This window comes from Heloderma suspectum, chromosome 1 (assembly GCF_057233095.1).
Source record: "Heloderma suspectum isolate Gila_16-S chromosome 1, 16-S_ref, whole genome shotgun sequence".
Lineage (NCBI taxonomy): Eukaryota > Metazoa > Chordata > Lepidosauria > Squamata > Helodermatidae > Heloderma > Heloderma suspectum.
Window position 1 is genome coordinate 52,292,436 of NC_139458.1, and position 27,563 is coordinate 52,319,998.

At 42.0% G+C, this 27,563-nt stretch overlaps 1 protein-coding gene across 17 annotated transcripts in view; it reads right to left on the reverse strand.

Moving 5' to 3' along the window:
- Nucleotides 1-4,408: 4,408 nt before the first annotated feature.
- MIPOL1 (mirror-image polydactyly 1) overlaps nt 4,409-27,563 on the reverse strand; it is a 305,293-nt gene continuing 282,138 nt past the window's right edge. For all 17 annotated transcript variants that reach the window (XM_084843264.1, XM_084843223.1, XM_084843148.1 and 14 more), the window contains one exon: nt 4,409-6,307. In XM_084843264.1, coding sequence (XP_084699390.1) covers nt 6,241-6,307 — 67 coding nt within the window. In that variant the 3' untranslated portion in view covers nt 4,409-6,240. The remainder of the gene's footprint in view (nt 6,308-27,563) is intronic.

Genomic DNA, 27,563 nt, shown 5'->3' on the forward strand with positions numbered 1-27,563 from the left:
CAGAGGGGAAAAATCTGGACTCTAATATATCCCTATTATGGATTTTTACGGTTCATACTGTCTCTCCCTCATGCAGCGACAATCCTTCACATTGAATTGTTTTTAAAGCAACCTTTTCAAAGACTATTTTAATAAAAGGATTACAATCTACAAAAGGGTAAGAGACAGGTAACCTGAGATCCAATTTTGGAACGTAGACTCCAAGTTCAAATGTGCAGGCTTGAACTTAACAAATGTTTAAAATATTTGAGTTTTTTAAACCCTGCCAAAATAAACCACATCTTTTCTAAAGACTACATATTTAGCTAGGCACTGGCAATGTAAATCATTCAACCATTCCAACTATTTGTTTAAAAGCCTCATGGAACACGTGCAGCTCCAACAAAACTGAGGAATGAAAAGTCTAGACTGCTCAAGACTACAAGCTGAGTTCCAATCAATGTAAAATAAGTAAGAAACTTGGTGTGTGTGTGTGTGGGGGGGGCGGTTCATTAGTACTTCACTAGAAAAATGACCTACAACAACAACAAGCACAAGCGATTTTCTTATACAGACCTTGTGTTAAAGAGGAAATAATGTGCTAAATTTAATATAAAATCTCAATATTGCCAACATTTAAAGCCCTAAAGGACTTGGGACTAGGCTCCCGGAAAGACTGCATTCTCCCATATGAGCCTTCCTGGATTTTAAAATCTTTGGGAGAGGCACATCTATTTGTCCCACCACCTCCAGAGGCACGTTTGGTGGGAACCTAAGAGAGGGCCTTCTCAGTGTCTGCTCCCAGGCTCTAGAATGCCCTGCAAAGGAAGCTAGGCTGGCTCCCTCTCTGCTGTCCTTCCGCTGGCTGGCAAAACTATTTTTATTCAGGCAAGCCTTTGGCATATAAGATGGCTTGCTGCTGAAGGGTTTTAAAAATTGGTTTGGTGCTGCTTATTTCTTTTCTTGATGTGTTTTAATTGTGTTTTCATGTATTTGTTTTTATGTAATAATTTACTTAAGAGTTTGTTTTTAATCTGTATTTTATTGTTAGCCGCTTGAGGACCATTTTTTTTGGTGGAAAGGCAGGATATAATCAATCAGTATTTTAAATGCTAAAGAACTAGGATGGGTCCTCCCATCCTTTGGATGCAGAGCAAAAAAAAAAAAAGCCTTAATACTAGAGAGGTGATACCTATATGAAAGCAGGCTTCCACCTGCACATTGCATAGTAAGTTGGAAATCATGCTCAGAAAACATCAGTGGCACATGGTTTGGGCAGAGACATCTCTGCACTTACCATGTGGGCCATGTGTCTGTCTCCTGACCCTAAATTAGGAACCCCCGTGTAAAGCACTGAAGAAGCATCCACCTGTTTGTGGGGGTGGAGCCTGCATCCAAACCCTGCTTCCCTCTGCCTTCCTTTTAGGGCCCTCCCATCAAACCCTGCTTGACACCCTTAAAACTGACTGCATGGGCTATTTATTGGCAGTGGTGTAGGGGAGTCAGGGCTCGCAGGGATGCAGCGCCAACACTTTTTGATTAGCAGAGACACTGCCGTTATTTGCCACCCTGGTCAATCCTCACAGTAGCTGGTGGAGGGAATCAATTTCCCCAGTAATTATACATCGTTCCCTGTTATAATGAAAAGTATTTTGGGTTGGCTTGGCTCTGAACGGGCAATTACAACCCAGTAGCTTTATAACAGACCTGCTCCCGCTTAAGATGAAAATTGCTAGAAAAGGTTTGTTGATACGGATCAACACAGCTGCCTGAATTTTTGGTCTCTCCTTGGAGTTATGGTTATGGGGGTTGTTATGGTGAGCACCTGCACTTCAGAATGTAAGGCTACACCACCGTCTGTTGGGCAGCTAAACACTGGGATAGGTGTACAGAAGCATGGCCTCCCATTGCAAGGCATGTGGATCTCTGCAAGAGAGTGTAAAAGGGAAGCATGTTTTCCACTGGAGTTTAAAGCAAAATACAGAGGCACATCTTGACCACGCTCTGGGGGAGAGCGGAGGACAGGAAGGCCTGGCGTGCTGTGGTCCATGGGGTCATGAAGAGCCGGACACGACTGAACGACTGAACAACAACAGAAGCACATGTTTACATCCCAGTCCTAAACACAATTTAGCCCAATCCAGCAAGGGTGGTCTGTGTGTCAAGTCACTGTCTGGATCACACATGGTGTGCATGCAGTTCTGCTGCTGGATTCCCTCTACGGAATTCCCACTGCTTGAGTGGAGCCACATTGTGTAGTACTGAATGAGTACTGAATCAGCTTCAGCAGATCTGATCACCTTCTCAGTGGTGGTGAGGGATCAAATCCAAGCTCCTCCTCCTTCCCGGATCAAGTCATCATTCTGTAGAGACCTGCAGATATATGCCAACCCATGCATAGCTCTAGATTTTAGCCATTCATGCACGGCAAGTGCCAGTGTTATAACGACTCTAACATTCAACGTAAGGCCTTTGGGTATCAATGTGCTCAATTGCAATACTTGGCATGTTTATATTTGGAAGGAAGTTGGTTTCATCAAAACCACCTGCAACATCCATACAGGGGTTTCACACAGGGAGCCTCACATTTATAGTTGCATGAATTAAAAAGTTGTGCATGAGTTAAAAAAAATAAGTTAAAAAATAAGGCATGAGGCGACCAGATAGGACTCTTGTAAAGTTCCCATTCATTTCAATGATTTCTGTGTGGGAGAATCATGCTCATGGCTCAGATCTGTCTCCCACTCGACCTTACTTAATACAGCCCAAAATTTGGGCCAGTCACAGACTCTCAGCCCAACCCACCTCACAGGGTTGTTGTTGTGAGGATAAAATAGAGAGGAGGAGGATAATGTAAGCTGCCTTGGGTTCCTTGCAAGAGGAAAAAAGGCGGGTTATAAATGCAATAAATAAATAAATAAATTGCCTGAGGTATCACCTTTATGTTGCCTCCTGGTGGGGTTGCCTCTGTATCCAGGTGGTTGGCCAGCCTGGTCCTCTGGTGGTAAACACTTGAAACTGGTGGAAATAGACCTCCCCCCCTCCATCTGTGATGTCCCTGAAAACAGCAAGGCTATATACGGTGGGAGTCAGATCTTAGTTCAGAAATAAATAAAAAACTGCCAATATTGTACTGCCCTTGTACAAATCTATTGTGTGACCACACCTGGAATACTGTGTAAAGTTTGGGGCACTGGACTTACCAACGGATATTTTAGAAGTGGAAAAGGTGCAGAAAAGGGCAAACAAAATGTTCAAGAGGCTAGAACAACTCCCCTATGAGGAAAGGTACTAGGCACCACCTGGCTGGAAACACAAACTTCATTGAGGGGACCTAAGGGTGTATATGCCTAGTCTTTGGATGGGGTACATCCTGCAGCCATGCAGCCCACCTTGGAAGGCGGCAGTTGTCAGAGGGTGGCAGGGATCCTGCTGTACAAAATACCATGATCAGGTTATGATTTGGGGCTGAATGGGAAACACTGCTGGGTGACTAAAGGTTGCAATATTCAAGTTGACTTGTTGCAATATAATTAGCGAGGGCTTAGGGAAGGCTTACCATGAATCTAATTACAGTGCTGAAAAGCTTTAATAATGTTCTTATTCTGAGACAACGTGATGCTATTTACATATTTTACCATGGCATGGACCATGCATAGCTCACAACTCACTGTGCAATCCTGCAGAAAAATACACAGTATCTCCATGTAGCTCTGAAGTAATAGCAGCACTACTCACCATGGGAATTAAATTTGTTATCTTTGCCAGCGGGGGGAAAAAAGTCTCTTACTCCGAACCCCGAAAAGGGGGAAGAATTGTTCTGACCAGTGTGTAATTAGAAATCATCTCACATCTTCTACATAAATCAAACAAAATAAACCCTATCCCAGGTTATCTGTTGTTAGGACTGAGCCGTAGGCAGCTGTCAGAAGCAAGGCAGGAGCCATGAGGCAGGAGCCAGGAGCTGAGCCAGCTCCAGATCTCAGAAACCAAGCCAGGAGTCAGAGCCAAGGGACGCACAGAAACATACCACAGCCAGGAAGACCTTGTTGCTCAGGCAACACTCCAGCCCAAACAGGAAGCCTTTATAGTCCTTCCTGCCCAGGTGGGCCCACTGGCTAGCCTCAGTGGATGGGGCCAGCCCAGAGCCTGGCTAGATGCTTCAAGCTGCAGTTCTGATCCCTCACCACATGTGGCAGAAGGACACAGAACCAAAGATTCCTGGTAGTGCTCGCCCTAGCAGCTTCTGACCTCTGCGCAGGGTCATTTTTCTGAGAAAGGAAAGGAGCCTGCAAGTCAGTGTGTTTTAATTCAATGCACGGAGGAGTTTGGAGGATGAACTTTGCAGCTGGCGTGAAAGTGTAAGGTTAACGATTGGAAACTTCCACATAGTCCTTCTATTTTTCCTTCAGAGCAGCCATGTTAGTCTATACGATGCCAAGAATAGCCATGTAAATCTGTAGTATTAAAAGATCAAACATTCCAAGTAATTTTAAGGAATAAATGTTTTATTGTACTTTCAAGAGCAACTTCTACTTCTTTAGCCTATTTCTTCAGATGCATGAAATGGACTGAGAAGATGGTGGGTGTATAAAAACATGCACACATATACACACACGTACAATGGTGGATGACCCAAGTTAGCAATGCAAGAATTAAAGATACCAGGAATTATTGACTTACAGCAAATAGACATAATACGGGATTTATTTCTTCCTCATTCTATTCTTCAGTTTTCCATTATAATCTTTCTCACTGAATTGGTAAAATAATAATCAAGGGAAGCTGGAGGAAGAAACTGCCTGTGCAATTCTAAATGATAGGAAACTGGCATGGATGTACTTTTCTTAGTGGAGGTTAATCATATTGCCAGTTTGTTTGCTCTTATTGAGAGGGTTCATAACAAGGATAGTTTTAAATGGGAAACATGAGGCACATAGAATAACCTTTGCTTCTACACAACTTGATCCCCAAATTAACCAGGTTCCGATCAGTTAAGATGTGAACTCAAAGCAATATATCCAAATATTCAATCTGATTTTTCAACAACCTGATTTAGTTATTTATTAAAAAAATCTGTGGATATATAAAGAAGAGAAAATTGTTTATTGGTGATTTTGTTTTTGGATTCTACATAAGAAACATATAATGTATAATGTATATATAAGAGAGTGTGAAGATGCACCTACCGCATTCAAGTGATTCAGAGAAGGGATGTTTGATGTACACAATCTGTATTATAATATGTACTGTAGTATTCTTATTATATGGGAAGAAAGAAGAAAGTTCAGGATGACTTTTCACACTAGCAGAACAACAATAAACATGCAAAAAAAGTGAACCCAAATAATTAGTTACTCTAATGGGAAATACCTCTTACTACTTAATATATATTTGGGATGCTTCTAAATGAGGCTTTTATCCTGCAATTATGCCGCCTCATTCATGGAATGTTCCTGGGGATCCAGAGTTATCATTTTCATCTTGTAGCCTTCCCATATTTCCTCCCTTTACACACACACACACACATTAAGGAAGGAAAGGTGGAATAGCTGCACAATGCCTTTTGATGGGTAGTGCTAGGAGATGTCCATCTGGAAGCACCCTAGATCTCTGTTGAAATGTTCCTGAGAACTGTATATATGTGTATAAGTGCCTGTCTGCACGTGGGCAATTCTCATGAACCAATGCAGTGTTGATGAAAAATGAGTGTCTGAAGAGAAAACCTAGCATTTGACAATATATTTGCCACAGATAATTTTTGATGCTGGGCCTCTCTTATCTGTTACATACATCTCAAATTCCACCATCATTGGCTAATTGAAATACTTATATTCAATTCCGTGTATTTAGAATTCAAGAATACTCGGCAAGGGTTTGCACCTTAAATTAGGCAGAAAGAGCCTAACCCAAATAAGCCTTGCTTTGTAGTAGACTACACTCTGTGAAGAAACAATTGTCCATAGAAAATATATACACACATGTACACATATAACTCTTCCCAATGGCTCATTAACTGTACCAAAATAGATCTGCTATAAAAACAAATAAATGTGCACCAGGATACCATTGGACAAATTGCACAACTCAGCAGCCAAGTGGTTAAACATTTATGATTTGATTTTATCTCAGCCTGGAATGTCGTTGGAGTGTCCCACTTCTAACAACTGTTTGCTAAGTTAAGGCTTCAATGTTTACACAGTGCTGAATGAAGCAGCCTGGTCACCAGATGTGAATGCTTCCCCAGACTGGAGTTTTCTGTCAGATCACCATCCTAATGGTCCCTGCTCCAATCTTCTTCCTCAGGACATCCACCAGCCTTTGCAACCTGGAATGGGGGTGGGGGGAGGAGAAAGGAAGAAAAGGAAACTAATATTAGGACTGTCCTGACTGAAAAGAGACAGTGTTTGCCCTGGACCAATACATCCCAGGGGTGGTCATGCTAGGAAACAAAGCATGACTGTAAAAGAGACAGGCTCCCAAGGCAAAATGCAGACCATTTGAGAGAAACCTTTCACTTAAGCCCAGCCCCATCACAATCAGGAGAGTGTGTTAACTCATCTCCCACTTCGTAGTAAATGCAATATCTGAGAGCCTCGTGTCTCCCACGTTTGCACAGTACTCTGACAGTTTGTGTGTGAAGCTTCTTACAGAGATGCCATTGCGCAAGCAGCACATTCCATTCACGGCATGCGCGCGCGCACATGTGTGTGTAATCCTGCTGGGGTGGCTGTTGCCCTCATTGCATGGAATATCCAGGGCGCCTTTGTCGTGTAAAATATCTCTGCACTTGTTTCCTCCTCAGCCACAAATGAGCTTTAGATGTACACATTTTGCACATTTACATTTCTCCATATGCTTTAATGGAAAATATCCTTTGCAAAATTGAGGATATTGATTGATTCGGGTTATTGTGATAGATGGAAATCATTTGTTAGAAGATTATGCCGCCGCCTCCTTCTTTCTCCTACCATCATACCCTATGATGAACTCCTAGCTTCCTATTTGACAAGATCATTCACCTCCCACTTTTATGTTACCAATCCCTGTCCTGTCCATACATTTTTGGTAGACCTAGAGTGCTCTAAGAAATAAAAAAAGCTGGTTCAATTTCCTCCAGTATCTTCCCACTCTTTGAACTCATTACCTTGAAGAGAATTACTTCTCAGTTTGTTGGAAAAACGTGGAGATTTAGGTCCTAATCTTTCAAAGTGTGGAGTGCAAGTATTCCTAAGAATGCACAGGCTTAGCGTTGGGGCGCTTTTTGCTGGAATGTATGCTGCTGTAGACACAGTGATGCCATAAAATAGTCTTTAGATCAGTCTTCCTCAACCTGGTGCCATCCAAATGTTTTGAGCTTCAACTACCATCAGCTCAAGCCAGCGTAGTCAATGGCCAGGAATGCTGGGAGTTGTAGTCCAAAACATCTGGAGGGCACCAGGTCAAGGGAAGCTGGTTTAGGTGAACTTTCCTTCCATAATGCGTACAGGTACTCATAACATGGATGGAGGGCATCACACTGGTATAAACATATAGAGCTGCTTTATACCACAGTCCTATCTACACAACAGACAGTGGCCCTTCACAGTCTCCAGCAGAGCTCTTTCCCCATGGTCATATCTGAAATCTTTTTAACTAGATATGATATGAAGAGAACATTAAACAATATAAAACAGTAGGAGCAGAGCATCATCACAAAGTCTGAAATGATATAATTGTCATTTCATTCTGAATAGCAGAAAGCCAGCCCTAAAAGTGTAAATTTATCATGTAGGACCATAATCAGAACATCTTCTTTTGCCGGCAATGTAATGACAGTATATTCTAGTCAATCCCTTCATTTATCTCTGTTCGATTCAACCTGCTCTGAAGGTTCTGTCATCCACAAACACATGGCATAAAATGGTTTATGACAGGGGCGGGCAACACGCAGCCCTCGGCCTGATGCCAAAAGCCCTCTGCATGCAATCAGTTCAGATCTCTGGCAAGAGCGATCTGTCCCCTTGCCTGGCAAGCTCACTGGGCAGAGAGGGAGACAGAAAGACAAAGGAGTGTCAGAAAGAGAGTGAGAGAGAAAGAAGGGGGTTGTCAGCCCACTTTTGGCTCTGTCCCTGGCCATCATTGGCATACAGCTCCCAAACAATTAGCACCGGGGGAATGTGGCCCTTGACAGAAAAAAAACATTCCCTACCCCTTGAGAAGAGGGGTGCAAATCCCTTGCCATGCACAAGATATTAAAGAAACAGTCCCTTTTGCCATTGGGAGTTCAATAGTTTGTCTGCAATCAAATTAGAAACATCAGTATATGACATAAAGGAAATTGTGTTCCATCAAATGAGCAAGCTGAAGAATTTTGAGGACAAATGCTTTTGTTCTAATGGTTGAGAGAGACATCTACAGCAAATAGGTCTCCAAACTCTCTGAAGATACCTGCTTTTGGTTTTGGTGATGCAAGCTGAAACATCTGATAATGACAGAGGTGCACAATAGGTATCGAAACCCTCCCATTTTCCAGGAGACTCAAGCCTCCCTCTAAACTGTGGTTTTTATTGCACTATTCACAAAACTTCAAACTTGAAACTTCATCAGGAAGGCAAGAAGTCTTTTCTTAGCAAGAAACAAGAAACGGTGCCTGAGAGATTTAATTATTATTATCTACCTTTTCCATGCTCCAGGATACTGGGAAAAAAAGCCCTAATTCAGGGAACCACAAGTGCATCACAAAGCTGCATGAATGCTGCTGTGCTTATGGCTACTCAGAACAAGCTGCTGCCTATGGGATAAAGCATAGTGTGCAATTCCCCGTGTATTGTCCAAATGCTGAACTTCCAGAAGGTAGCCCTGATAGACATACTGAAAGCACTTGTAGCACCTTAAAGATGTATGTATTTATTATGGCAGACGTTTTCAGGGACTCGATTCCACCATCAGACGCAATCTCTTCTCTGTGTAGCGCTGCACTGAGCAGCTCTGTAGGCAATCACTGCTTTTGACACTTGACATGCTGCTGTTGGATTGGTCTTTATATTATTATTATTATTATTATTATTATTATTATTATTATTATTATTATTATTAATGTCTAAATAATGTCAAGTTCTGCCTTTGCTGTTCCACTACATTCCTGCATTGCCCTTTTATGACACCAACTGCAATTCATTAAAAAAGAAATGCAACAATGCTTTTGCACACTGATCAGGGGCTGCCTCATGCAGATCACTATTACTCTGGGGCAACAGTATGTTCTTCTGATGATGTAGCTCTAAGACTTGAGCTATCTTAATGCAATCTGCATGTGCTTGTGTAGGGGGAGCTTTTCTAGACCAGTGAGGCAGCATGCTAGAGTACAGCATTCTTCCATTTTTATACATGAACTGTGTAATCCTAGACATGTCTACTCAGAGGCAGGGATGGATGAATCTGTCAGTTTTGGTTTCTCCCAGTTTCTCATTTTTCCAATCTTAAGTTTGGTGCATTGCAAACTTTTGAGAATTCATCCAGTTGGTTGAATTACCGGTTCATCTTGAACATTAAAAAAGAAAAGTTTGCATGAAAATTCATAAGCATTTTTGTGCACATTTCGCCTAATACATGCATTTTTGTATGTATTTTTTTGCTTAATACACACATTTTTTAAAACCCGGTTTCCTAATATAATGCATATATAAACATCATTTCCTCTAATATATGCATATTTGTACAAATTTTTGGAGAGAACTCCATTGCAAAATTTGAAAAAATGTGAATTTTGAAAGATAACCGAATTTAGTTCACATACTGGTTCGAAAGTGTGAAATTAGGTAAGTTCGCATTAAAACGTTAACAGAATGAATTTCTCCCCTATCCCAGGTTAGTAAGCATAAGATTCCAGCCTTAGGCAATCCTATACTTATCTGTGAGTAAGCCCCACTGACCTGGGGAAGGAAATGGCAACCCACCCCAGTATTCTTGCCATGAAAACTAAATGGATCAGTATAACCAGAGATATGTCTGTATACCATCGGAAGATGGGACTCCCAGGTCGGAAGATGGTCAAAATGCTACTGGGGAGGAACACAGGATAAGTTCAACTAGCCCCAGATGTGATGATGCAGCTAGCTCAAAGCCGAAAGGACCGCTAGCAGCTGATGGTGCTGGTGGTGAACGACGAATCCGATGTTCTAAAGATCAACACACCATAGGAACCTGGAATGTAAGATCTATGAGCCAGGGCAAATTGGATGTGGTTATTGGGGAGATGTCAAGATTAAATATAGACATTTTGGGTGTCAGTGAACTGAAATGGACTGGAATGGGCCATTTCACATCAAATGACCACCAGATCTACTACTGTGGACAGGAGGACCACAGAAGAAATGGAGTAGCCTTCGTAATTAATAATAAAGTGGCTAAAGCAGTGCTTGGATACAATCCAAAAAATGACAGAATGATCTCAATTCAAATTCCGGGTAAGCCATTTAACATCACAGTGATCCAAATATATGCCCCAACCACAGATGCTGAAGAAGCAGAAGTAGATCAGTTCTATGAGGATCTGCAGCACCTACTGGATAGTACGCCAAAAAAAGATGTTATTTTCATTTCAGGAGACTGGAATGCTAAGGCGGGTAGTCAAATGACACCTGGAATTACAGGCAAGCATGGTCTGGGAGAACAAAATGAAGCAGGACATAGGCTGATAGAATTTTGCCAAGACAACTCACTGTGCATAACAAACACTCTCTTCCAACAACCTAAGAGACGACTTTATACATGGACTTCACCAGACGGTCGACACCGAAATCAGATTGACTACATCCTTTTGCAGCCAAAGGTGGAGGACATCTATGCAGTCGGTAAAAGCAAGACCTGGAGCTGACTGTAGTTCAGATCACGAACTTCTTATTGCACAATTTAGAATCAGACTAAAGAGAATAGGGAAGACCCACAGATCAGTTAGATAAGAGCTCACTAATATTCCTCATGAATATGCAGTGGAGGTGAAGAATAGATTTAAGGGACTAGATTTAGTAGATAGGGTCCCGGAAGAACTATGGACAGAAGTTCACAACATTGTTCAGGAGGCGGCAACAAAAAACGTCCCAAAGAGAAAGAAAACCAAGAAGGCAAGATGGCTGTCTCCTGAGACACTGGAAGCAGCCCAAGAAAGAAGGAAAGCAAAAGGCAACAGTGATCGGGGGAGATATGCCCAATTAAATGCAAAATTCCAGAAGTTAGCCAGAAGAGATCAGGAATTATTTTTAAACAAGCAATGCGTGGAAGCGGAAGAAGATAATAGAATAGGAAGGACAAGAGATCTCTTCCAGAAAATTAGAAACATTGGAGGTAAATTCCAGGCAAAAATGGGTATGATCAAAAACAAAGATGGCAAGGACCTAACAGAAGCAGAAGAGATCAAGAAAAGGTGGCAAGAATATACGGAAGATCTGCATAGGAAGGATAATAATATCGGGGATAGATTTGACGGTGTGGTCAGTGAGCTAGAGCCAGACATCCTGAAGAGTGAGGTTGAATGGGCCTTAAGAAGTATTGCTAATAACAAGGCAGCAGGAGATGACGGTATCCCAGCTGAACTGTTTAAAATCTTGCAAGATGATGCTGTCAAGGTGATGCATGCCATATGCCAGCAACTTTGGAAAACACAAGAATGGCCAACAGATTGGAAAAAATCAACCTATATCCCCATACCAAAAAAGGGAAGCACCAAAGAATGTTCCAACTATCGAACAGTGGCACTTATTTCACATGCCAGTAAGGTAATGCTCAAGATCTTGCAAGGTAGACTCCAGCAATTCATGGAACGAGAATTGCCAGCTGTACAAGCTGGGTTTAGAAAAGGCAGAGGAACTAGAGACCAAATTGCCAATATCCGCTGGATAATGGAGAAACCCAGGGAGTTTCAGAAAAACATCTATTTCTGTTTTATTGACTATTCTAAAGCCTTTGACTGTGTGGATCATCACAAACTGTGGCAAGTTCTTGGTGGTATGGGGATACCAAGTCATCTTGTCTGCCTCCTGAGGAATCTGTGTAACGACCAAGTAGCAACGGTAAGAACAGACCATGGAACAACGGACTGGTTTAAGATTGGGAAAGGAGTACGGCAGGGTTGTATACTCTCACCCTACCTATTCAACCTGTACGCAGAACACATCATGCGACGTGCTGGGCTTGATGAAGCCAAGGCTGGAGTTAAAATCGCCGAAAACAACATTAACAATCTCCAATATGCAGATGATACCACTTTGATGGCTGAAAGCAAGGAGGAGCTGAGGAACCTCATGACGAAGGTGAAAGAAGAAAGTGCAAAAGCTGGGTTGCAGTTCAACCTCAAAAAAACCAAGATTATGGCAACCAGCTTGATGGATAACTGGCAAATAGAGGGAGAAAACGTGAAGGCAGTGACAGACTTTGTCTTTCTAGGCGCAGAGATTACTGCAGACGCTGACTGCAGCCAGGAAATCAGAAGACGTTTACTTCTTGGGAGGAGAGCAATGACAAATCTTGATAAAATAGTGAAGAGCAGAGACATCACACTGACAACAAAGGTCCGCATAGTTCAAGCAATGGTCTTCCCCGTAGTAACCTCTGGCTGCGAGAGCTGGACCATAAGGAAGGCTGAACGAAGGAAGATAGATGCTTTTGAACTGTGGTGCTGGAGGAAAATTCTGAGAGTGCCTTGGACTGCAGGAAGATCAAACCAGTCCATACTCCAGGAAATAAAGCCAGACTGCTCACTTGAAGGAATGATATTAAAGGCAAAACTGAAGTACTTTGGCCACATCATGAGAAGACTGGATACCCTGGAGAAGATGCTGATGCTAGGGAAAGTGGAAGGCAAAAGGAAGAGGGGCCGACCAAGGGCAAGATGGATGGATGATATTCTGGAGGTGACGGACTCGACCTTGGGAGAGCTGGGGGTGGCGATGGCCGACAGGAAGCTCTGGTGTGGGCTGGTCCATGAAGTCACGAAGAGTCGGAAGCGATTGAACGAATAAACAACAAAAGCCCCACTGAACTCAATGGGACTTATTTGTGAGTAAATATGCACAGGACTGTGCTGTTAGCATTCTGATACTTACGGTGCAAACCTGTTCATGTTTAGACAGAAAAAAGGCCTACAACTCCCAGCATGCCTCAGCCAGCCATGCTGGCTAGGGCACGCTGGGAGTTGTAGGCCTTTTTTTCTGTCTAAACATGCATAGGATTATGCCTTTAGATCCTTTTTTGCTGTTAACAAGGGCTGCAACTTTTAGCCCTAACTGAAGCAATTGAAAATATTTAATGAAGCAAAAAGGTGGCACTTGATTAATCAGAAAGCAGATTTTCACATTCTTGCAATGTAGTTATAAAACTGCAGAGGTTAATAGTATTCTAGTAAAAATACTCCCTCCTGTGTGTGACAGAAGAGGGAATGGTTCTTCTCAGGTGAAGCCTGCTGCGATACTTGTGTGCATCATCTAAAAACAAAGACAGTATGTGTTTTGTTTATATGTGTTATACTAAATATTTATATCTCACTTTTCAAATAAAAATATCCAAAACAATGCATAAAATACAAAATATACATAAAAACCACAAAATACCACCCTCCCTCCAAAGCAGCCATATTTTTGGATCCAGACTTAGTCATATTTAGAGTAGACCTATTGAAATCAATGGGAATTATTTTGTGCCTAGACCCATTGACAAGTTAGTCATGACTAAATCCCATCAATTTCCATGGGTCTGCTCTAACTATGACTAAGTCTGAATCCAACCCATGAAATATAATCAATCAACAAACAATACGACCAGCAAAAAAGAAAAGAAAAAGGAGCAGAGGACAAAAATGAGGCCTTTACTTCAAAGGTTCTCTGGAATAAAAGAGCTTTGACACAGCATTGCAAATACCCATGAACCCCCAGAGGAGAGCTGAGGTACACGGGAACTAGATGTACTGGAGTACAACTCCCATCAGGGCCAGCATCAAGAGTAGGCATGGTCAGGCACTTGCCAAGGATCTACACCCCAGGAGGGGCCCACTGACAAGATCCCGCTGGACTTGCTCCTCCTCTTCACCAATGCAACCTGCTTATTCACCTGCCTCTCATCCTGGCCCAGACAATGGTGATGGTGAGAAGGAGGAGCAGTAGATGCCACTTCCTGTCTGCTCACTGGCTCTCTTCCTGTCAAGCAAGCAAGTGGTAGCAATAAGGAGCAAGATGGAGACCAAGAGCAGCTGGTGACAATGGCATTGACAAGGTAGGCTCACTGAGGGAGGTGGCCCATTGAGGGTGTGTTGCCCAAGGGATCTCAAAAACCTGGAGCTGGCACCCACTCCCATCATCTCTCAGCCAGCATGACCAATAGGGAAGGCTGGTTGAGAACTCCTGTTATTTAGAGGTACATATGAAGCTGCCTTATACTGAGTCAGATCATTGGTCCATCCAGCCTGGTATTGTGTACATGGACTCCAGGCTTTTAGATAGGAGACTTTTCCAGCCGTACCTGGAGATTCCAGGTATTGAACTTGGGATTTTCAGCAGGTATTTTTCAGATACTGAACCTGGCATGGACAATTCCACTGAGCTACAGACCTTCCCTCAATTACTGTTTTTCTCATTTGAAAATGTATGCAGATATGGATTGATTAATCAAATAAAACACATACAACTGATTACGTTTTCTTTAAAGAGGTGACAGCCTGGGATGTCGGAGAAATCTGCACCAGAATCAAATTACTTCAGATTTCTATGAATCCGACCTGCAGATTCTGTAGCAGACTGGCTTTTCCCAACTTGCATGGATTCTGTGAAACTGCAGACCAGTTTTTTCATTTTCTCAAATTTTAGGCAAATTTAGTTGTAGAAAAATATGTAAAATAATAATTGGGGGGACTTGCACATTTGCACAAGTGCAAATTTAGGACACTGGAAAAAATCTGATTCCATCAGTGAGGGGATGATGGAATGAAAGGCACCTGACAATCCATGAAATGCAGATGGAATGGATTTTACAAACTCCGGACATCTCTAGTGACAGCCCTACCTGATGTGGAATAAACAACACTCTGGGTCAGATCCAGATTTTGTCATACTTCTGGTAGGCCCATAGAAATCAATGGGGCTTAAGTTCATCATGATAACTCAAGTCCCACTGCTTTCAATGGGTCTGCTTTAGGTATGGCTAAGTCTGGATCCATTATCATTTAGCAGGTTGAACAGACAACCAAGCAGTTCAGTGGTCTGTGTGGGCTCAGTGTTGCCTAAGCTGGAAGAGGAGTGATCTAGCCTGCCTGCAGGACATTTGAGAGATACAGGCTAAACACTGTGGTACTTCTTATTGTGCAAAGGTCTTCTTGTGAATGAGGATGCAAATATTTAGAAGGACTCATGGAATTCTCCAGGGAGAACAAGCTCTGTGAACTTACTTACCCACAGGTGGTACTATGGACTTTGTCTTGCAGTTCTCTGGGGACAACCATGACAAACCACATTCCATACCACTGTGGTTCTCATTTTGTTTCAGGTTGTATAACTTAATTTTTTTTAAAAAAACAAACTTCTTATACAACCTTTTCACATATATGCATTTTCATAGCTCTGAGACCATAGCTCAGAGGGAAAGCACATGCTTTGCGTACAGGAGGTCTCAGGTTCCATCCCTGGTATCTCTAGTTTCAAGGATCAGGTAGCAGGTAATGGGAAAGACCTCTGCCTGAGCCCTTGGAAAGATGCTGCCAGTCAGAGCATAGCACTGGGGTGGATGGACAAACAGTTGGACCTAGGATAAGGCAGTTTATGCTCTTTTTAGCTGTCAATCCCCACCTCCACATCAGCACCATTCCAATTCCTTCTATTATGTTACTTGAACACTCTTCTTACCATTAGCTCTAGTCCAAGGCAGCCACCCTCACTGCATATTCTTAAATAGCCCAGAGGATTTCAAAGCCAAGCAATTCCCAATGTTGGCAGAATCTCCTGCCACCCACATCCCCAATGTTATCTCCAAACTGAGATCAGAGATAACAGCTGAGATGCCCCTGGGGGCATTCTTCCAGTGGGCTCCATGGGCCAGATTGGGGAGCCCAGAGGGCCAGGGGTTCTGCGCTCCTGCTATATGCTATCACCCAGTCCCAGTCCTTCCCACAATCTTGGTTCTTGTCTGGCTCCAACTCATACCCATCCTCCCTTTCAGCAAGAGGGTTGACATTCACTGATATTTGGTGTATGTTCTATAGCAAATCTTGGCCTTCTCAGCCATTTTCATCACTCAGGTGAATCTCTCATGATGTCCATTCACAGCAATCAGTTGCATGAGAGGCTAATATACTGGAACAAGAGGATATTATTTAATGAAACTTTTACACCAAAGCTGCCTTTGTTTTCATTTTCTCCCCTTCAGCTACTAAATAAAGCCTACTAATATTTGTCAACAAATTCAAATGCTATTCAAACTACTCAGCGAATGCCGTGCATGGTGGGATATCGGGAATACAATGGGTAGAGAGGGTTTATTTAAGAGCCTCAAAAATGAATACATATAGAGAGAGATGTGACCAACCAACATCACGGAATGACACAATTGACAAGTCAGTGAAGAGTCGGCCATGCTTGAAAAGAAATACCCATAGGATGAAAGTTGCTGTCTTCTGTTTCACTTTGAAACTGTCAGGCCTCATTGAAAATAATGAGGCTTAACAATCATGGCTCTTGCTCTTCAAATGAATGACGACGGCTATCATCGAAATGAGGAAGACCACACCATGAATAAGGAATGTGCAGCCACTTTGCTTTTTGGTTTACTCTGGAATGGGCTTGCACCACATTTTTTCAGGGCTTACTAGAGGAATGACACTTGTTTTTAAAAAATCAGCCAAAGCCAGAAACTGCATCTCAAAACCAAGCTGAAACTCCAGAAGGCATGTTCAGCCCTTGGCTAAATGCAAATTCCATTTCAACAGAAGGCAGAGAAGTCAAGGTCAGTGGCGCTGCCAGAGTTGAGGGACAGCCTGGGCAAGATGCCCTCCCAGTCACAACTACCCAGCGCTATCCTGGTTGCTCTGCTGCCCCAGTTTCTCCCCCCCGCCAGCTTCTGTAGTTGCTCACTCCCTTCCCCCACTCCTGTGCCTCATGGTCCAGCCTAGCAGAGCCACTGGTTAAGGTATTTATTTAATGAAGTGCTTTTCATTTAAAAATACTCAAAACAGCATGGTACAAGTATATCGGACTGGACTGGACCGCTGCATTGAGGCAGATCTTGTTTTCCTGAAGCCACTTATATTTTCTGGCTGCTATCCTCAAATCACCTGTTTTGAGGAGGACACCTGGAGTTAGGGAAGGTGAAAATTTTGTTTCAGTATTTTTGATAAGAATGTACCAAAATCCACAAATGTCTCCATATCTGGGACAAAAGGAACTTGAGATCTTTAAAAAATCAAATATGGGAGAAATGGAAACTGACAGCTTTGTCCCTCCAGGCCCAGGGCTTTGAGTGGTTAGCTCTTAAAAGTCCAGGTTGAATCCTTATATAGTCAACCATGTTAGTGCTTCATTAGAATTGCTAAATCTTTTTTCTTCTTTTAGGCTCCTCATCTTTAACAGCTACATGGCAGGCAGGTACAACATGGTCCTCTCCATGCTGGGAATAGCTGGACCTGAATGTGGTGAGTGCAGTTAGCGAAGAATTTTGTTTCAGTTCTTTTTTGATAAGAATTTTCCAAAATTCTTCATATTTGGGAGACATAGAACTTTCTGTTTTTTTAGAAAACCAAATGCAGGAGAAGGCAAAATGGACAGATTTGCCCAGTCTTAACTGTAATCAATGGTACTAATCCAAAATAAAATGATTTTAGCTTTGTGAGCAATCAGCTCTCAGATGGTGATAGGTGCATATGAGGTACACTGATTCTGGATGCTTGCAAACTGAAAGCACATTCACCTTTCATCACATTATCTGAGACAGCACCAGTGGAACTCTGGATACAACCCAATCCCTGCCCCCCAGATGTTCATGGAAGTGTAACAAGAAGAATACTCATCCTGTGTTATGAAATATTATATCCGAAGTCTTTGTGACACAAGGTTTGACCCACTGGTGGGTTTGAGTGCTTCATGACTTCTTGTGAAGCATAATATGCCCACAGGGTCCCACCACATTCCTAGCGAATGCTCGTAATAAGTAAAAGAACTATTCCATCCCCAGACAGGGTCACGGTCTCCAGTGAAAGAGGCCGCCACCCAAAGATGCCAAGTCGTTCCACTGCACCGCCTTGACTCTCTAAGGATCCTTAGGATCCTACAGACCCTCTGCTTTCCCCATCACACCCCATTCCAAGAGTTGCTGCAGGGGAGCAGCAACAGTGGTGGATCTTTCTGCTGCTGCAATGTGGAGACCTCCAGCGGCGGACATCTTTCTCTACTTGCAGAGAGAGAGGTGCATGCATGGAGCCCGAGAGGAGCCCGCGACATGTGACTGCTTCTGTAGACAATTTGTGGGCTCGTACAAGAAAAGAGCAGCAGTTCTTCCTAAGCAATAACCAGTTAATTTGCCACTTGTGACAATTCCCTCAAATATTCAGAAGACAACAACCTTTTCCACAAGTTATCCATGTGAAAATAAATAGCTAGTAAAAATAAAAATAAAAAAGACAAATAAAAGCTCATCCATATGAAAGTAATAACAGCACCCACCAAATTACAATCCCAATTCAGCAGTAGGCTGATTTCAGTATTAGCAGGCTTCATAGACTCTTCATAGTCCTAAAATCACCTCCCCCAAGGTTGGACTGCAACTCCCACCCTTGTAAGAATTCACCATTGTTGCGCAACATAAACATAGGGTGGCCATGTGTCTCTTTTCCAGAGGACAGTCCTCAATTTGAAGGGCTGCCAGAGGACTGTTCTCTATTCTGAAGGCATCCGCGACTTGAAGGACTGTTCAGCCTAAGTCCAATATAACGATAACCCACAGAAGAAAGAGCTGAGCCTTGAAGGTGCCCATCAACATCACTTGAATGGTAAACTAAGCAAGGCACAGAGGCCAGTCTTTAGCACTAGGGCAAGATATACTGTATTTCTATTTAAATCAGAGCAATTATTTTCCAATTTGCATGTATACATATAAATTAGCACATGCAAATCTTATGCAAATTGGTGCCACCTTTTTGGTGATGCATGTCCCCTTCTTTGGCTATTATATCTACAAGAGGTGGCCACCTAAACAGTGAAATGATTATCTGTCTGCATAAAATGTTTCTGTCACCAATTTTTTCATCCAGAATTGCTTGTGGTTTTCTAAGGGACCTGGGACCACAAAAAAGTCAAAAAGAACGATTATACAATCAGTCTGGGTTTTTGTACTTTATAGCCTAGAAACTGTCTAGACACCAAACTGGCAATATGAGGTTTTGGCCCTAAGCTCTACGCTCTATGTGTGTATCAGCTGAATACTCCTTTTCTCTGGAAAGGTGGCTGCTTAGAGGAAGTTGCCAAAGTGTTAGGAGAGAGTGTGAATCTTGCTGAACTTCATGACTTCTTGATAAAAAAAAACACTAGACAGTGCACTACCAGTATTCTGCAGGAAGCAGCGATTTCACCTCCCTTCAAACTAATAAATACTTGTGCACAAATGTTGACTGTAGTAAAGATAGCTCAGCTTGATAGACAAACTGTTTGTTTGCTAATGCATGTGAGTCTACGTTCACATATAGGAACAGGAATTAGATCACCAATGGAATTCATTGGCAGTGTAACTCTTGTTGGGGGTGTTTGCACAGCCACATTTGTTCAGTAATACCCACCATACATGCTGTCAGAAATACTAATGAGAAAAAAATCAAGCATTTATTCTGCAAAATATTATTGTTAGAAGAGTTTGCCATTATGGCATAATGCCAAATACAGTAAAAAGGTTGTTTTTGCTTTTTTTATCTCTAGTTTGCTGCTGTCTCCCTGGTATCCATCACAAACTCTTCAGCTTTACATGCTATATCTAGGAGTGATGAAATCACATAATGTTGCTGTAGCCAAAAGGAGCTGAGGCTATGAGAAGGTGTTCGCTAAGGGGTTAGTGTTAGTTTTCAGTGGGGAGAGCTGAAAAATCCCACAGTGCCTATGGTGACCATTTTTCTTTGCTCAGGGCAGCTCCCGCTTGTGAGGAACAGATCATCCAACTCATTTAATCATAATCACAGTTTAATCATAAACTGTGTTTTGTTATGCTTTTTCTTATTTCTGTTTTATATTTGTTTTTATTTGGTGGTGGTGCACTCAACCAGTATCCCCATGGAACTGTGGACAAGCTTTGTTGATATTACTTGGCACTGTGAATGAGTCCTGTCAATTTCACTCCCACTTTTGATGGCAGAAGGTAATAGTTTCCAAAAATTGTTTGAAAAAGTGAACAAGCCATCTCATCTCTGCTTTCTACCCCACCATTTTGCATCTCAGCATAAATACATATCTTTAAGGGCAGGAAATAAATTGGCCAAAATGTGCTCACTCACTCCAGTGCTAAAGCATCCACCACCACCCACGCGGCAAAAAGGGGGGGGGGCACACAGCAGCTCAGCTGTTTCTCCAAAGTAAGGATGTATCCTCTGCAGCAAGGCACTTTCCATCGCACCAATCTATATCCCATGGGGAGTGGTTTTAGTGCAATTGCAACTGTTGAGGGATGTGCAGGAGTAATTGTAATTGAGGGAGTTGCAGTACTTTTCTTTCATGCAAATAAAGAAAAGGCAGTTAGGGTTGTGTGTTGCAGCGAGGGAAATGGGTTGGGTTTGCAGTTTTTATGTGAGATTACCCAGTTCGCATGTTCCGAAACTGACCGCAGACCCAAACCACAATCCATATGTTTTTGAGCTTGTGATAAATACTGCAAAGAAGAAGAAGCAGTAGCATCCTGGAATATGTGCATATATGGAATATGTGCAAAGAAAAATGTGTATATTTCCTAAATGTGCACAAAAATGGTGCACACACCCCAAAATTAATTTGAAAAATGCTCACAAAATGCACACTTTTTTAATATACACAAAAATGTATGCATTTCTTGGGAGCGGGGGGGGGGGAGGTTAAAATGCTCACATGGAACCAGCTTAGCAATGAAAAACGAGAACTTCGACAAGATTGAGCTTGACAGATTCACCTCTTTGAAGCATTGCAGGGATAAGTTGTAAGACTCTACAAACACTGATGGTGAGCCCATGAACTATTAACATTAATGTGAGTAGTTTTGTTGCTGAGTCGTTAAGTCGTGTCTGACTCTTCGTGACCCTATGGACCATAGCACGCCAGGCCTTCCTGTCCTCCGCTCTCTCCCGGAGTGTGCTCAAGACAAGTTCATATTCATTGCATCGGTGATGCTATCTAGCCATCTCATCCTCTGCCATCCCCTTCTCCTTTTGCCTTCAATCTTTCCCAGCATCAGGGTCTTTTCCAGGGAGTTTTCTCTTCGCATTAGGTGGCCAAAATATTTGAGCTTCAGCTTCACTATCTGTCCTTCCAATGAGCAGTCAGGGTTCACTTCCTTTAGGATTGACTGATTTGACCTCCTTGCGGTCCAGGGGACTCGTAAGAGTCTTCTCCAGCACCACAGTTCGAAAGCATCAATTCTTCGGCGCTCAGCCTTCCTTATAGTCCAGCTCTCACAGCCATACATTACTACTGGGAAAACCATAGCTTTGATTAGACGGACATTTGTCGGCAAGGTGATGTCTCTGCTTCTCACTATGCTGTCTTGGTTTGCCAAAGCTTTCCTCCCAAGGAGCAAGCGTCTTTTAATTTCATGGCTACAGTCACCATCTGCAGTGATCTTGGAGCCCAAGAAAGTAAAATCTGTCACTGCTTCCATTTCTTCCCCTTCTATATGCCAGAAAGTGATGGGGCCAGATGCCATGATCTTTCGTTTTTTTAATGTTGAGTTTCAAACCAGCTTTTGCACTCTCCACTTTCACCCTCAACAAGAGGCTCTTTAGATCCTCTTCACTTTCTGCCATTAGGGTGGTATTGTCTGCATATCTGAGGTTGTTGATAATTCTCCCAGCAATCTTAATTCCAACCTGTGATTCATCCAACCCGCCGTTTCTCATGATGTACTCTGCATATAAATTAAATAAGCAGGGTGACAATATGCAGCCTTGTCGTACTCCTTCCCAATTTTGAACCAATTGGTTGTTCCATGTCTGGTTCTTACTGTTGCTTCTTGACCCTCATACAGGTTTCTCAGGAGACAGGTAAGGTGGTCTGGTACTCCCATCTCTTTAAGAATTTGCCAGAGTTTGTTGTGATCCACACAATCAAAGGCTTTAGCGTAGTCAATGAAGCAGAAATAGACGTTTTTCTGGAATTCTCTTGCTTTCGCCATGATCCAGCTTATGTTGGCGATTTGATCTCTAGTTCCTCTGCCTCTTCTAAACCCAGGTTGTACTTCCGATAGTTCTCGGTTCACATGCTGCTGAAGCCTAGCTTGTTGGATTTTGAGCATCACCTTGCTGGCATGTGAAATGAGCGCAATTGTGCGGTAGTTTGAACACTCTTTGGCGTTGCCCTTCTTTGGAACTGGAATGTAAACTGACCTTTTCCAGTCTTGTGGCCACTGTTGAGTGTTCCAAATTTGTTGGCATATTGAGTGCAGCACTTTAATGGCAACATCTTTTAGGATTTTAAATAGCTCAGCTGGAATACTGTCATCTCCGCTAGCTTTGTTGTTAGTAATGCTTCCTAAGGCCCACTTGACTTCACTCTCTAGAATGTCCGGCTCAAGTTCAGTGACCGCACTCTCATGGCTATCAGGGACATTAAGATCTTTCCTGTATAGTTCTTCTGTGTATTCTTTCCACCTCTTCTTAATCTCATCTGCATCTGTTAGGTCCCTGCCTTCTTTGTCCTTTATCATGCCCATCATTGCACAAAATGTTCCCTTGAGATCTCCGATTTTCTTGAAAAGATCTCTAGTCTTTCCCATTCTATTGTTTTCCTCGATTTCTTTGCATTGTTCATTTAAGAAGGCCTTCTTGTCTCTCTTTGCTGTTCTCTGGAACTCTGCATTCAGTTGGATATATCTTCCCCTTTCTCCCTTGCTTTTCGCTTCCCTTCTTCCCTCAGCTACTTGTAAAGCCTCATCAGACAGCCACTTGGCTTGCTTGCATTTCTTTTTCTTTGGGATGGATTTCATTGCTGCCTCCTGAACAATGTTACGGACCTCCGTCCATAGTTCCTCAGGCACTCTGTCTATCAGGTCTAATCCCTAAAATCTATTTGTCACCTCCACTGTATATTCATAAGGGATATGATTTAGGTCATACCTGAATGGTTTAGTGGTTTTCCCTACCTACGTTCTTCAATTTAAGCTGAAATTTTGCAAGAAGCAGCTCATGATCTGAGCCACAGTCAGCTCCAGGTCTTGTTTTGACTGACTGTATAGAGCTTCTCCATCTTTGGCTGCAAAGGACATAATCAATCTGATTTCGATATTGACCATCTGGTGATGTCCATGTGTAGAGTCACCTCTTGTGCTCTTGAAAAAGCGTGTTTGCTATGATCAGCGTGTTCTCTTGGCAAAACTCTATTAGCCTTTGTCCTGCTTCATTTTGTACACCAAGGCCATGCTTGCCTGTTATCCCGGTTATGTCTTGACTTCCTACTTTAGCATTCCAATCCCCTATGATGAAGAGGACGTGTTTTTTTGGTGTTAGTTCTAGAAGGTGTTGTAGGTCTTCATAGAACCGATCAACCTCAGCTTCTTCGGCCTCAGTGGTTGGGGCATAGACTTGAATTACTGTGATGTTGAATGGTTTGCCTTGGATTCGTACTGAGATCATTCTATCATTTTTGAGATTGTACCCCAGTACTGCTTTTCCCACCCTTTTGTTGACTATGAGTGCTACTCCATTTCTTCTAAGGGATTCTTGCCCAAAGTAGTAGATATAATGGTCACCTGAATTAAATTCGCCCATGCCTGTCCATTTTTGTTTGCTGATTCCCAAGATGTTGATGTTCAATCTTGCCACCTCATGTTTGACCACTTCCAGCTTACCTTGATTCATTGATCTGACATTCCAGGTTTCTAAACAATATCGTTCTTTACAGCATCGGATTTTCTTTTCACCACCGGACACATCCACAGCTGAGTGTCCTTTCGGCTTTGGCCCAGCCGCTTCACTCTTTCTGGCGCTACTTGGAAATACCCTCTGCTCTTCCCCAGTAGTATATTGGACACCTTCCGACCTGAGGGGCTCATCTTCAGGTGTCATATCTTTTAGCCTTGTAATACGTTCCATGGGGTTTTCTTGGCAAGAATACTGGAGTGGGTTGCCATTTCCTTCTCCAGTGGACCACATTTTGTCAGAACTCTCCACCATGACCTATCCGTCTTGGGTGGCCCTGCACAGCATAGCTTATGGCTTCACTGAGTTACGCAAGGCCCTTCGCCACAACAAGGCAGTGATCCATGAAGGGGGTGGGTAGTTTAATAGTAGAGGAGAAGGTTCCCAAAACACAGTCCATACAAAAGATAAAGAAAGGAACCACGTAGTTATAAGGTGGGTATAATTGTGATTAAACAATATAAATATAGTGCATTTGTTATAAAATGATTACAATTGTTGTAGCCAATGGAATAGTTGTTAACAAAGAATAACAGCTATTTCACCAGCTACAATAATTGTAATAATTGTTTTATAACAGTGGACTATATTTATATTGTTTATACCCACCTAATAACTATATGGTTCCTTTCTTTATCTTTTGTATGGACGGTAGTTTTGTAGCTCCATATTCCAACTTCTACATGTTCTAAGGAAGCATTCAGTGTTAGCTTGCTGAGTGGACTCACCCCTCTTGTGTGTGCTCCCTGATGTTTACAGTCCCAGCTTGAAATACTAAGTGTCCTCCACCAAACATCCCCAGGACATTATAACCAATGCAAGATGTTCCTTCCTCTCCATTCTATATTGCATACTTGGCAAACTTTGTGACAGACCTGATGGCAATAGATGGTTTTACATTTTTATTCTCTCTCATCTTTGTGACAGACAAGTAACTTTTTTCCCGTACAAGCAACCAGATATCCTTCCAAGAGAAGAGAACAGAACAAAACATAGTGAAAACATAGGTTTGGTGATAATTTCTCAACTCTCTCAATGGTACCATCTCCCACTGCTAATCAGAGTGCCATCTGGCAGTGAGTGGAACGGACACCAGAAATATCATAATTATACAAAAAGCAAAAAAATTGGTGGTGGTGGCAGTGGGATAAATCCAAGTCTTGTGTAGGTACCATTGTTTATTCGTTGGTGAGACAATTTATAAGAAATAAGAATGAGTTGAAAACTTTGGCAAGATGGCCAGATATTTATTACTGTGTGACACCTAAAGAATGTTGCATGTCCTTCTCAAAATTAGGCCAAAATTAATCAAAAGTAGGGAAGCATTTAAAATCCTGATGGACTTATTATGCAGAACCATATTTGATCCCAAAAGCAAGCTGTGTCTCAAATTATCTGTGGCATGCATGCATGCATGCATGCATACATACATACATATATATATATAGTTATTGTAGTAAAGATGTAAACTGTCTAACGCATTGTGAAAAAAATAGTTATTTTCATACAGGCATATCTGAAACCATTGGAAAGATGTTTCTGCCAGATAACCCAGGCCAAGCATCTAGCAGAACTTCGTAATTAATGCAAATACACTTTTAAAAACTTGGCCTAATTTTTTATCTAGCTACACTATTCAAGGTGGCCTTTTTGCATATTTTTTTCTAAACATTTTTAGCAGTTACATTTTATCCCTTCAGCCAGGTTTTTGCACTGTTATGATTTTTTAAATGAATGAAAAATATGTTTTGAAAACCATAAATGGTATGGACTTCTTATATCTGGAAAGAAGCAATTTAAGCAAATAATAATTGGCTGAGTTGCTTGCCTCTTTCATAATATAAAAGTGGGCCTTACAAGATGAGTTCTCTTGCAGTTATTCAAGAAGCTAACACTGTTTTCAAAAAGGTAATTTAATAGTTTGCTATCTAACAGTTATTATGGACTTTAAAGCACTATGTAAATATGTTCCTCAGTTTTCGATAAAGTGTACAACTCTGAGATTGAGTTTGTTTGTGTCATCAGTCTTGCATACTTTCTGCTGGGCTGGTGGCTTACACCATTTAACTTCACCATGCCAACATCTGGGTTTGCTCTGAAGTATTCCACAACAAGCTAACGTTATACAACGGTAGCGCCTAAGCTAGCCTTTCCAGTTTACTGAGTATACTTAGTATATTTTGCCCTTGATAAATCAATGTACCAACTTCCATGTTTCTGAAGCTGTTATAAGTAAACTGTAAATGAACACTCAGGTCAAAAATGGGATGTTATGATTATGTTGACTCTCTGAAAACATTTAACTTTCATAGAACACAGTTTATTCTCTCTCTCTGTGTGTGTGTGTGTGTGTGTGTGTGTGTGTGTGTGTGAATGTTGTAGCAGTGCCTGCATTTTCATGACATGTAAAGGTTAAACTTGTTTCAGGGATAAATAATCTCACCCCGTCTTAACTGTTCATAGATGAAAAACAAGAATGTTAAAGATCTCATCTCTGTGAGCTCCCCTGTTCTTCTGAAAGAGAAACTACAGTCTGCACAGTAAGGAATGCCCTGCACATCTGAAGCTTCCTTTCTCTAATACAAGATATAGGAAGTCATGCGTGTGCAGGGCTCTACAGAGCCTTCAAACTACAGCACTCTTCTTCCCTTTTGTTCTTACACTTGCAATTCCATGCCAGGAAGGGCAAGTTTTATGGTTCAAATATAAGATGCAAATTAAATACATATGGACAGAGTTTCTTATTTTGCATAATTTATTCCCCTTTTATTAGTCATGAGGCAAGGACAAGTTGCTCTGTATGTAAGCCTCCTCCTATGACACTGTAAGTCCTATTCCCCACCAGACACTGTTCTCCTATTTGCAAGTCCATCTCAGCAGACATCAAGACAAGAATGTTGCTGTTCAAAAGTTAAGCTGAGATTTTCCAGATGCTGACTTCTGCATTGAATCTCTTGAGTTAGGTGAACAAGCTGAACATAATCCTGCACTAGTTGTTTTGTCTTTAAGCAGAAAAGAATGGGAAGTTTTCCTTTATTCATAAAACAAACGCCATCTTCTCAGAGATGGAACAGCACAGCAGAAGTTGGGACCAGTGGGATAATGGACAACTTTTCCATGACTTCAGGAACTACCACTACTACTACTACTTGCATCATCATCAATATTTTTATTTATTTATTTATTACATTTATATTCCACCTTTCTTCCATTGTGGCACTCAAGGTGGCTACATGTGGTTTCCAGGTAGTCTCCCCTCCGAGCACTGACCAGACCCAGACCTGCTTAGCTTCAGCACAGTGGCTGCCTCATGCGCCTTCAGACTTTCCATTGAACAAATCCTGAAATGGCTCTAGTACGAAGGTCCTCATAATCTTAAGAGGAACCAGCCAGCATCACTTGACCACCATGTTCTTATAATATCTTAACTAAAATCTACATGCGTCAGGAAACAGGGTATGAAGGCTTCCTTCTGAGTGTAACTGGTTAATGG